Source organism: Lonchura striata, chromosome 2 (assembly GCF_050655825.1).
Source record: "Lonchura striata isolate lonStrDom1 chromosome 2, ASM5065582v1, whole genome shotgun sequence".
NCBI lineage: Eukaryota > Metazoa > Chordata > Aves > Passeriformes > Estrildidae > Lonchura > Lonchura striata.
In genome coordinates, this window is record NC_140704.1 from 3,882,183 (window position 1) to 3,895,021 (window position 12,839).

Consider the following 12,839-nt stretch of genomic DNA (forward strand, 5'->3'; position numbering starts at 1 on the left):
CACAAAGTGTCCTTAATGGAGTGACTTTTCCTCAGGAGGTGCAGCAGATGGGATCACACAGAGATGCAGGAGCAACCATTTTCATTCCATTAAACAAAATTTCTGTTTCCATCATGATCTTTTTGATGAAAAAAATAAAATAAAATGATGCAAATTAAGGCTTTGATGCTTAATTCTTAATTTTGACATTTCTGAAAACACAAACCAAAGAGACAATTATCACAGGACAAACTTTGGTGAGGGTTAAGTTTTTGTCATCTAAAATGCACCTGTGCAACCCCCACGTATTGACAATGTGAAATTCAGGGCAGTTCCCTTCATAGTAAACTTACCCTGGGACAGGAGAATAAAGCAGAGTTACCAAAATAATTGAAATCCATATTTTTTACTACATTATGTTATTGCAATCATACCCCAAATCATGCAGGTCTTCTGAAAAACTATTTTACTGCTTCAAAAGATTGGTGCAAGTATTTTCAGAAAAAAAAACCAGTGGTTTGATGTCTTTGGTTTTTTAATGCAGCTCCTGACAAGCGCAAAAAAAAAATCTTGCCTTCTCCCAGTACTTCACTTTCAGCAACAGAATCCTCAGAGCCCCTAAATCACTTCTCCCTGATGGAAAACTTGGCTAATGGTGTCATTCTTCCAAGCTCTTCAGCTTTCCTTGATTACTGAAGTGACCATTTCCTGCCATTTCAAATTAGCCCATTAGATACGTTGCAAATGTAAACAAATGGAAATCTGCCCCAGGAAAGTGAAAACTTGAAAGCAAGAGACTCAGGTTGTCATTTTTAGTTTACCTGGGAACCAAACCCACAGTGACTGCAGGAATTCATTCAAGGGATCAGTCATCATATCTTAAATATTTTCAAGATTTAACCAGAATGAGGACGGCATGTAAAAACCAAACATCAGAAGGTCTATAAAATTGTGAATTTTTTACCCACAACCATAATTTTTAACTCTTGCAACTATTTTTTCACTGAGCTGGTGAGGCCCATGAAACATTCACAACTCAATCTCCCAGATTATTTTTCACTAGCAAGTCAATTATTAAAAAATGAGGAGGAAATCTGGGTTTTTGCCTGACCATTGTTTTAAGTGTTTTATTTGTATGAGACACTCTGTACAAGACAAAGCTAAATAAACATTTTGTAAAAAGGTGTTAGATGCACCAAAATAGTAACTCTGCTTCCATATTCATCTCCATACACAATAAGTCATGTTTGTTATTAGTTAAGGGGTCATTTTTCAGCACAGGGTGCACTTTTTTATTCCACAGAAGAAGAGAGAATGAAATGAAGACACCATGCAGACCTAAGTGCCAACATCACTGGTGCCTTTTAAAGCTCAAATATCAAATGATCACTGCTTTGTTCAGTTCAGGAAGTCCCATTATTTGGGAAATAAAAAAAAAAAAAAAAAAGAAAAAGAAAAACAACAAAGAGAAAAATATAATTTAGAAAGATTGGATGCATGTTGTGCACAGGATATATTTTTACACAGATCTGTGTAAAGGTTTTTGCTCTGCCACACAACATTTTGCATTGCCTCATGATTGACACAAAAAGCTCTGTAATGTCTTAAGTGAAATAACTTCTGATGCTTTACACTGAATAAAAACATGCAAGTCTTGATGCAGACAGTGACCAGGCAATGCTCTGGCGTTCCTTTTTGAGAGTATTTAGCTCTAAATGAGTGTTCTGGTTACAGATTCCTTCCAAGGAGCCCTCCCTTTTTGCCTGGTAGGGACACTGAGCCCTGGTGAAGGAACCTGCTGCTCTCAGGTTCCAGGACCAAGGCTGGTGGGAGGAGCTCAGCAGTGCTGAGGTGCCCTGCCCAGCTGGTGGCTTGGGGAGGTGGCGCAGGTTCATTTTTTCCTCCTTTGTCAGCAAGTGTCAGAACTCAAAATGTCCCTCAGATATTTTAGGATGTTCCGGATCCCAGTCAGAAGCATTTAACTGGGATGCATTTGGATTTGAGCCCTGGAATGACTTACAACCTTGCAGGAAGAACAAGAAGTCACAAAAGTTTAGATATTATAGTAGAAGTAGTCACAAAATAAAGGGAATAATTTTTTAGTGCTGTACAAGTGGGTTTTAAGTCCTGTACAGGAGGGTTTTGGTTTTGTACATGGGGATCAGAAGTTTTAAGATGGAGGGATTTGGGCCTGTCCTGTCCTCCCTCTTTCTTCTTCCTTACCTCCATGTTCTTGGTGATGTTGGCACTCACAGATTGGTTTAGAGTAGAAAAGCACCATTTAATATAGGTAATAGGCATTGGGAAAACTGTAACCATGTCACACGTAATGTACCATATAAAAGATAGAAAAGCACCATTTAATATAGGTAATGGGCATTGGGGAAAAACTGTAGCCATGTCACACGTAATGTCCCATATAAAAGATAGAAAAGCACCATTTAATATAGGTAATGGGCATTGGGGAAAAACTGTAACCATGTCACACGTAATGTACCATATAAAAGACAGCAGCAGCCCAGGGCAGGGAGAGAAGCAGCAGTCGGGGTCAGAGAGGATGTCAGGGTGTGTGTGTACCTCTGCCTGAGCTGTGAGCAAACCACAGCAGCAGAGAAGAAAATCTTTTAGATAATTTGCAATAAACAACCCTGAGACCGAACAACAGAGACTGCTGAGCCTTTCTTTGGAAGCACGGGTTGGAGGAGAGACTTTTCCACCACACGGAATCACCCTTGACCTGGGTGGCAAGCAAGGGCCTGGGTGAATCTGGAGTTAATTCACTGTCAGGTGGGCAATACATACCCACTTCATAACTACCCCAAGTTGTAGAGTCTATTTACTCCATGTATCACTTCAAGAGGATCTCTGATTTAATGGGTGATTAATAACCTGCAACTTGGGTGGAGTACTTAATGATCTAATGAAAGAGAGATTTCTGCCCCTTTTTACTTTGCAAACATGGACACAATGCCAGATAATAGTTAAGAAAAATCTGTATTAACAAAAATAGTCTTCATAGCCAGCGATGAAGGAGCCTCAAAGTTCTTTGGAGCCTGTTTTAGAAAGAGGGACAGAGTTCAGGGCCTCTCCTCATCTTTGTTTACCCTCCACAAGAACCCCAAAACCACATTTTCTAAACAGTCTATCCTCTTTCTCATACCATAAAAATTTTTACATCTTCATGGGTGTGATGCATCCTCTTGGGATGCCTTTGTAGGAACAACTCTCATCCTAAAACCAAGCTCCACCACACCCTGGTAATCTCCCCTCCTCTGGACAGAGAACAGATCCCCAGAACACCTCTGCCCTGCAGAAATCCAGATTTCAGTCAGATCAGATCTGCCTGTCCCACAGCAGCTCCTCCTGCCCCTTATCTGTGCTGCTCTGCTGTCAGGGACTGGGAGGTTATCTCCAACCTGATACATTAAAGCTTTGAAATAAATGGTGTGGGTTTACTGGACTGGAAAAACCAGAAAGGAATTTTTTTGGTTCCAAAAATCTTCTGACATTTGTAATTTCCACAGTATTTTGTGTCCAAATGCACCCTTCAATATGTTTTATTACAGATACCTTGGGAGGCAGGTAGGAAAATCAAACTGCATTTGTTTAATGAGACAAATAGAACTATAGAATAATCAAATTCTATAGAATAAGAACTACAGAATTAAGTGGACTATAGAATAAAAAAAATTTCGAAGAGGGGAAAAAAGGTTTTACATCTGGGGACTTTGGCTGTTTGGGAATTCCCAAAAACACTGAAGCTCAAGCTGAAGTATCTTAAAGACATTTTTGAATCCACCTGCAGCTGACAGCACAAACACAAACACATCCCTAAATACACAGGGATGGCAGAGCCAGTAGTCAGGAATCTGGTGCTGATGATGTCCCAGAGGCTGAATCTCTTGGGAGATCTGGATCTCATAAAGCTTTAAGTTCATCTGATTTAAACCAAACTGATTTTATTACACTGAAATAAATAAAATAACTGCAACCCTGAGATGCTCTACTGCATATAATGGTTTTAAACGGAAAGAGGAAAAGTTTAGATTGGATATTAGGAAGAAATTCTTCCCTGTGAGGGTGGTGAGGCCCTGGCACAGGATGCCCAGAGAAGCTGTGGCTGCCCCTGGATCCCTGGAAGTGCCCAAGGCCAGGTTGGACAGGGCTTGGAACAACCTGGGATGGTGGAAGGTGTCCCTGCCCGTGGAAGGGGGGTGGAAAAGATGATTTCTAATTTCCCTTCCCACCCAAACCAGTCTGCAATTCTGTGACAGTTTGATGTGAATGAGAAGCAAAGGGGGAAGCAGATCTTCATCCAAAAGCCATCTAAACCTTTCTGGCACTCCTTTGTAACTTATATTCATGTTGGTTTTCAAATCTAACTCCAGAGCTAATTCCCTGAGATCTCCATTTGCACAGTTTGCACCCTACACCCAGAACAACATTGAATTTTTGATGGAAATTGATTTTGCACTAATTTTTCAGGACCCAGAGGAATTTCCACACTGACTAGGAAGAAGGTGCTACAATAAACATCAGGAAGTAAAAGTCCTTTATTGAACTCTCATGAAATATTCACTCTCAAGAGAGAGGAATATCTCTAGAAACACCATTTATCTGCCTTTTTCCCTGAGGCATTTTTCCAACGTTCTGTGCAGTAACTTGCCCCACTTTTGTAAAGTGTTGCTAAAGGAGAATTAATCAGGATACAAACTTTGGTTTCAGTACCTCAGTATCCATCTCCACAGTACCTCATTCCAGCACATGCATTTTATTTAACCATAGAAACATGTACCTATCACAGATAGGCACCATTTGAATTTCAAAACTAACAGCTCTTCTGTTTTCTTGTGATTATGAAGAAGCAAATCCCAGATCTGATCTGTCACCTGGATGTGAATAAACCCTCATCTAGAAATAAGGGCATATATGTAAAGATACTGATACAGCTGCCTCTTACCAGAAAGAAAAATGAGCTATATCAGCACGAGGCACTGTTACAGAACCCAGCACTAGGAAAGCACTAATGGAATTACTTTGGTAACACACAACCACAATCCTTACTGCAAATTTATGACACAACAAGAACCTGGTATAGGCTAGGCTTTCCCCAAAAACCCCAGATGGTCACCAACTTATTTAGGCTTGCTAATACCAGGTAACGAGGTGAATATATGTTCCTTGGATGATGTTTTCTAGTGGCACTGGAGTTTTTTCAAGGAAGAACAAGGCAGGACAGAGAAGGCTGTAAAGTGAGAGAAATCTGGGTACAGCATCTCCCATCAGATGCTTCCAAACAATTGCAGGATACAGAGTGGATCCAGAAGGAGACCTCAAGGGGACGTTGACGACTTCAGAGCTTCATCTGTAACCTTGATTTGGTGGTGGGAACCCAGCCTTGCCCTCAGGAGCTTTATGCTGAGGGCAGTGACAAGGAATTTACGTCAGTGTTGTTTATATTAAAAGCAAAATATCTGAAGCATGAGGCGACTGAGGTGAAACCCTGCCAGCCTGTAAACCTTGTCATTCTTCCTCGTCTCCAACTGCCCCATTTCCTGTATTGGTGGGAATAGGAATGTGCTCATACAGTCATTTCCTTTAGGTCTTCCCAAATGAAGTGCAGCTCAGATCAGTCACAAGATGGGTTCTGTGCCGTTCCAGTCGATGACAGCTCCTTGCCACCTAGAAATGAAATCATTCACATCCATCAGTTCATCACTGGAAAGGCAAACCCACACCCCTGAACCACTCAAGCAAGCTCAGAGAGATTGGGATGGATGTGTCTGGGGTAACTAATCCCATCCCAAAGAGAATGGAGCAGAAGTGAGGGACTTGCACCCCCTGACTTTAGGGGCCAAGGTTGGAGGATTCTGTCCTGACCCTTCCTCCAGCCTCTCTGGGCAACAGAACAGCAGCTGATTCACAACAGAGACCTTCATGTTGGACAGAATAATTAGGGAATGCCCAAGATGGGTACAAGAATTAACCCTAAATAACCAAAAGACTCACTCTCAGCTCTCAGCAGGCAATTTGATTATTTTTTCATTTTTGTTTAGCTCTGATTAGGAACTCTCTGACTCTGAGATCCTGTGCCTGGATCACTTCGCTGAGCAACTCTCTTTGCTCCTGACCTTGGCTCCTCCAAGCATGGCTCACTTTAATGGTGATGTTTTGCTTTTCTTGTGCTGAGGTTCTGGTTTTCTCTGCCCTTATTCCTCCTTCAGAATGACCCTGAAGATGTACACTGAGAACAGAATGATTCTGGAACCTTCCATGTTTCTCATTCCTGGCTCTGCACTGGTTGCCACAGCTCAGCTGCCCACCTCAGGAATGTGACTGAATGCAAAGGAGGCATCCATCCTAAATCTGCCACAAAATGTGTCTTCAAACCATGGCAAAAGACAGAGATCTGACCCAAAACCTGCTGAAAGCAGGATGATGCTCTCCAGCCACCTCCCTGAAAAGAGTGAACTCACCCTTCACGGCATGGATTCACCTTTGGCTGTGGCTTTTCCTCATCTGCAAGGTCATGGTCCACATTATCTGGGAACTAAACTGCTGCATTCCCAGTGCTGAGTATTTATATCTGCTTTGAAAATCTGTCTCAGAGTAGTAAGACATTGGTGAGGGGGTGGAGGGAACAGTGAGTTGCCAGTGCCACATTCTTTCTGTCACCGAGGACAGGATGTGTCAGCAAGGGTATGGCAGCTCAGTCCTTGAGCTGAACAAGCCAATTAAGTGTAAAACAAAACCAAAAGCTGAATTCTTGCAGTCTTCAGGGCAATGTCTCAAAGGAAGTGACCATCTGAGGGTTGTGAAGTTTTTTCCTTCTGTTTTTTACTTTCCTGAGAAGATTAAAATCAAAAATTGCAGGATTGTCTCAATCCCAGGAATACTTAGCAGGAATGCACAGCAGAGATGCCCCACATCTTAAATTAAAAGAAGAATTTGTTTCATCTGGGGTTATTCAATGGAAGCCTGGCATTTGCCAGAGCTGCCCCTATCAGAGGTCCAGAATGTCACCCTTAAACAACCAAATGGAAAAAACAACTGCCACCTTCTGTCCCCATTGAATTGAAACGTGGATGAGAAATTAAACTCTACAATTTTAATAAAGATTTGTAGGGAATGAGTATTTTTATTTAAAGTGCTGTGGACACATGTCAGGACTTAGTGCTTTTTAATGTACATGTGTACCTCTGAGAACTCCTGATTTTTTTTTTGTTACTCTTACTAATTTCTAAATGCATAGAATTTTACAATAGGTTAATGCATATTTATTCTGGTGATTTTATATTACACTTACAGTTAGTTATACTTGTACTTAGTTTTTGTTAGAAAGTACAGAAAGAACTCTTGGGTTACTCTGCCCTGTTTGTTTTAAAGTTTAAGGAGTCTTTTTTATTTCTTATCTTTTAGTGTGGAAATTTACATTCTTTTTCTTTAGTTGGGGTAGTTCTGCTAGGGCTGCAGTTATCAGACTAAACAGTGTATTTTGCAAGCTTAAAGTGGCACATTTTATCTAAATCTAAATGGATTTCTACCCTGTTAAATTTTCACTCTGTCTCAGGATTTGTCAGGTAATGCCATCAAATCATCCCTTGTCTTTCAGTACAATCTTCCCAAGGTACAACTTTCTATCTCACAGGGTGATTAAAGTTTTGAGAGGGATCCACAGAGGCCAAAAACCACCAGATGAGCCTGTCCTGTGCCCTGGGGGATTACTCACTTTGGTGACACCATTTCTGCTGTTTGTAAAGTTATTAATCACTGTGCAGTGAGGAACTGGCTTTTTTTAAAATTGCTTTCTATAAAGAGCTTAAACAGAACATAATTTTTGAAGCAGGACTGAAGGCTACTTTCAGAACAAGTCTCATCTCTTGGGTTTATTTTCAAACAATTTCTTAGACCAAAAAGCAGCCCTTGGCTGTTTGTTTCTATGAAACAGGTCAAAAACTTTTCCCCTCTTGCATCTGCACAAGAACAGGTGTCAAAGAGTGAGGAATCTCACTCACAGATGCTGAAATATTATTTTATTTACAAACAGATACAAAACTTCCTGGACAGTGCAGGTGATCATTTCCCCAAACTGTCCTGCCACGGTGTAATTGCAACATGAGGCATTTTCTAGCTGCTGATTCCATTATCATTTATCAGATTAGCAAAAGGAAAACTACATTTGACCCACCTGCCTCAAGTACAACCTCACCCAAGGGTCATGCAGTTAACGGGAACTGAAGAGGAACAGGTCAGGCCCTGAACAATGCTCAGTCTGGAATAGCACTCAGTGAGCATCCCCTGTGCTGGTCATTTGGTATTGTTTTGGAGCACATCAATAATTCAGGGTGAAATGCCTAGGCTCTGCTCTTCTCTCAACCACCAAATTCCCTTTGGGTGTTTCCCTTCACAGCCAACAGGTGAACTCATGGATCCCACAGCTTTACTACCACAGAGGGTTAACAAAAAATACTGCAAAATTCAGGTTCTAATAGCAGATGAGAGTTTGGTCCCCCTCAGGCAGAGCTAACAGATGTTATTTCCTCCAGTGCTGAGGATCAGGACTGTGATATGAGAGTATTCCTCAGGGAAGAGCAGGATAAGTTGTCTGCACGGCATCTCCAAAACAAGCCTGGGATGCACATTCCACACATCCCTGGGCAGAACCCGACTGCTGCCAAAGATGTCTGGGGCTGAGAGCCACAGGAAAAGCCCTTTTACTTCTCCTTTTTTGGGGGGCCTGCAGGTTACACTGATACCTGGTGGTGACTGGTCATTCCAGAGCCAGCTGAAGGGTTCCCTGCTCTAAATTCAGAACTGAGCTCTTCTGATGTTTTATATAAGAGGGACTGAGAACAGGAGCCTCCTCCTCCTGCAGAAGCAAAACCCTTCTCTTCTGATAATAATATTATTAATAATAATTATTATTAATATTAAAAACTAAATGCAAAACCAGTCTATCACCAGTGCAGCTTTCCCTTTAAGAGTGGGTAAGAGAACGAAGAGCAGGCAGATGTGACACACAGAACTCAGTGTGTTACAGGATGGTGGAGCTCAGGTATTGGGGTAAGCAATGATCTTAATTTAATGAATTAAATTAATCCCTTTAATTTAATCCATTGTCATGGATTAAAACAGAATTGAGGCATTTGAATGAAAGGAAAACTCTCAATTAACAATAACACCAATTAATGATAGTTTATTGTCTCAGCTCTGATTGTTCAGACTGTGGCCTGAGAAATTATCTTGCATTTTTTGAAGAGAGAAGTCTTCACCACGAATTCTTCTTCAAAACAAGTAACAGCTCTTTGCTTTATTAAAAATTAGTTTAGGGGAGTTTTCCACAGTGGTATCGTAAAAAAACATTCATTTTTTTAATCCCCTAAACTGCTCAAAATTTGGTTATCTCGGTTGTTTCTTACTTTTCTTTATATGCTGTTCTGTAGTTGGAAGAAAAAGTTCTTAAAACAAAAAGGAAAAAATTTAACATGAAAAACCTTTTGCAGCAAGGCCACGCTTTACTAAATACCCTCAAAGCAAAGGGAGAAAACTGAAAACAAGGAGCCAGCCTGCCCAGGGTAAATCAGAGTGCTGAGAATGCTACAAACAAAATGAATTGACACTGGAATTTGCTGGTAACTTACCTCTCAAGCAGATTAAAGCAGGGAACTTAAACTAAAAACAAACAGCAGCACCACCAACACTGTATAACTCTGACACAATGCCAGGAATGGAAGATATTCTAACACTTTAAATAGTTGCATGCATTATTCTCCCCATGGAGCTTTCTGAGGTTATACATTATTTATTTCAGTTTGCAGTCATGCTGATGTGTCACCTGAAATGAGGAATCAATAAAATCTGTATATGCAGGAAGGCTGGACTGATGTCACTGCTGTCACCTTGCAGGATGCCACTTCTATCTTTCAGTGATTTTCTCATCAACACACTGGCAGCCACTGTTCTTATTTATTTGTTTTCTGCTGGTTTTTTTGTTTTGTTTTGTTTTGTTTTTGTTTTTTGTTAGGTTTTTTTTCAGAGCAAATTGTAGGAAGGACAGGAGGGAAACTGCAAGAGAAACCTGAAGCTGCCTGGCTTGCTGATTTAACAAATGTTATGGTCTCTGACAATGAGGCTTTCACTTCTTGCTCCAGAGATATTCAGATAGTAACTTCCAAGTCCATGCTGGAATTGATATAAAGCTGAATTTTCTGCCCAGTTAAACTTCTCCATTTTGCTTCTTTCATGTCTCACAGAGCTGAAAATGTTCCCATTAATTTCAGTATGTTTTGGATGAATTGCTTATATATGCCTCAAAATATCCATGAAAATCCCAACAGAAGAGGAATTAGCCTTGTCTGTAAGGAGAGAATATGAGCTAAGGCCTGTCAGAAGTGACTGCACAAAACCTGATTTTCTGTGCTCCCGGCAAACCCTGTGCTCTCCACAGAAAACTGAAACAGTTTAATAATGCTTTATGCACTGAAAATAACACCCAGGTCCCCCTTTTTGTTCTTCAGAAAAGACTGATGAAAATGGAATAAATTGTCTCCTTTTCTTATTATACCTCTGCAATCAAGCACTTTTGGGAATTTAATTTAGATTATATTTATATTTATATTTATATTTATATTTATATTTAGTTGCAACCAAGGTGTATTCTCAGGCTGAATTTGGCTCAGTCAGTTCATGGTGCTGTAAATGAAGGTTCCTCTAAGAATGAACACCTTGAACAGTTCATTATTAATTACAGTAGTACACAATTAAATATGTAAAATATATTATCACAGCCTGGCCCATTCAGATCCCTTCTGATTTTTAAGCATTAATTTTTCAGTGTGCTGAAACATTTTTTTTGACACTCTAGCCTCACATTACTTGTATCAACAACTGAATGTATCCGTATGAAAATTTCTAATTTCACTTACTTTGTCCTAATACAGTGCTCAAGTGGAGGAGTAAGATCATTTTCTTTATTTTCAGGGCACACCTGAGTTGTATCTGCAGAGAAAAAACAGACATTGTTAGTGCCTGGGGAACCTTTTCTTCCTACAGAAAAGACCTCTCAGATGGTTTGAGTCCAACCACTGCCACATCCACCACCATGCCTGAGCCAGGTCATACAGAGATGGTTTCAAGGAAAACCACAGATCAGAAAATGAAATTGTGTGCTGCAGGGCTGTCACGAGGCTTTTATTTTGCAATTGATGTTGCAATTACTGAGTCATTTTGTTACTCAAACTCTTAAGGACAGTGGTGGTGCTACAGTTGAACAGGAAACCCCAAGTCCAGTTTGACCTGGGTTAGGACTATTGCTTCCACCCTGGAAAAGAAGACTGTCCCTTTAGTGCTCAGCAAGCAATGCACAGCCAGGAGAAGATGAAGATGCTGTGTGGGACAGCAGGGAGCCTCCCCAGGCTGGGAGCATTCCCTGGGGATGGAGAGGCCATCGCAGCGCTCCGGGGAAAACAGAGCGCTCCCTGTCTCAGGCGCGGCATCTGTCAACAGTGAAAGTAGAGCTGAACTTCCCAGGGACAAAACATCCTGCCACCAGCTTGGATGTCAGTCTGCTCAGCTGTTTCCTGTTTTGGAGTCTGACATTTCAACTGCAGCAGACCAGGGTTGTTTTTTTTGGTTTCTTTCTTCTTTTCAGTGGGTTGGCTGCGAGCGGTGCACGATGCCAAGGCAGGGGGCAGGATTTGGGTCTGCTTCAGTGAGACTGATGGAGACAGGATGGCAGTTCAGAGTCCTGACCATTCACAGCTGCCAGTCTCAGATCTATCTGGCTCTCTCATGTCACAGAAAGGACCTGGCTCTCCCTTGTGTGTTCATCTGATAGGTGCAAACCCTGCAGAGAACTCCGGATGACTGCAAGGGTTGGAGCGGAGGGAAACGGACAATGTTTTAAAGAACGTAAAACACTGGTGGTTTTCCTCTAGGTAACTTAGAGGCACACAGAAATCTTTTAAGTTTAAAAGAGCCTTTTAAAATCATAATTTTGAAGAGTTTGTAACACAGAATTTTAGAATAATAAAAGTTAAAACCTCTAAGATCATCAAGTCTAACCATAAATCCAGCACCACCACCCTGTTCACTATTAAACCATGTCCCCAAGTGCCACAACTACAGGTTTTTGAATACTTGCAGGGATGGGGACTCCACCATTTCCCTGGGCAACCTGTTCCAGTGCTGGACAACCCCCTCTGTGAAGGAATTTTTCTCTAAACCTTTCCAGGTGCAACCTAAGACACTGTCCTGACCATAGCCCTGGTAGCAGGACAGGCACTTGGTGGGGCTGCCTTTCCCACTCATGGCCAAATTTGATGAATTTTGTCATTTTTAGACTTGAATTCTTCCAATTAAAAGGTTTGAATGGAGTGTTTCCATAAAAAGAAACAGGAAAAAAAGTATCATAAAGTTGTATATAAGAGTAAAAGAAAAGAAATATGTATATTCTACCCTTACTTAGTGACAAACTGAGTGCCAGCACTCTTACAGATTTTCTCTGCCTATCCAAAACTTCTATCCCAATGGAAAGATTTATTATTATTTTCCTCTCTTTATGATGTCATTAACCTGCTTTTATGAAGGAACTTTATGTTTCTTGTCTACATTTTGTCAAATAGTTAAGTATGAGAAGCAGAGCAAATTCTCAGTAGCAATTGCTGCTGCTTCCAAAATATAATTCTATTCTTCTGTCTTTTTTGCTTTTTTTGTCTGGTGAAATTTCTTCAATATTTCCTGAAATGTGACCTTGATGGTAATTTTACCTAATTATAATCAAGATTCCCATTTCAAGGAAATCAACTTTTTGCTCAAATAAAGCAAACAACTTTTCTACCCAGCAGCAGGGAGATGTGGCT

General features: G+C 40.8%; 1 protein-coding gene across 5 annotated transcripts in view; it reads right to left on the reverse strand.

The window, feature by feature from the left end:
• Positions 1-4,514: 4,514 nt before the first annotated feature.
• Positions 4,515-12,839, reverse strand: part of MINDY4 (MINDY lysine 48 deubiquitinase 4) — a 73,922-nt gene continuing 65,597 nt past the window's right edge. For all 5 annotated transcript variants that reach the window (XM_021541860.3, XM_085562966.1, XM_021541859.3 and 2 more), the window contains exons 17-18: positions 10,905-10,977; positions 4,515-5,661 (exon numbers count right to left, since the gene is read on the reverse strand). In XM_021541860.3, coding sequence (XP_021397535.3) covers positions 5,613-5,661; positions 10,905-10,977 — 122 coding nt within the window. In that variant the 3' untranslated portion in view covers positions 4,515-5,612. The remainder of the gene's footprint in view (positions 5,662-10,904; positions 10,978-12,839) is intronic.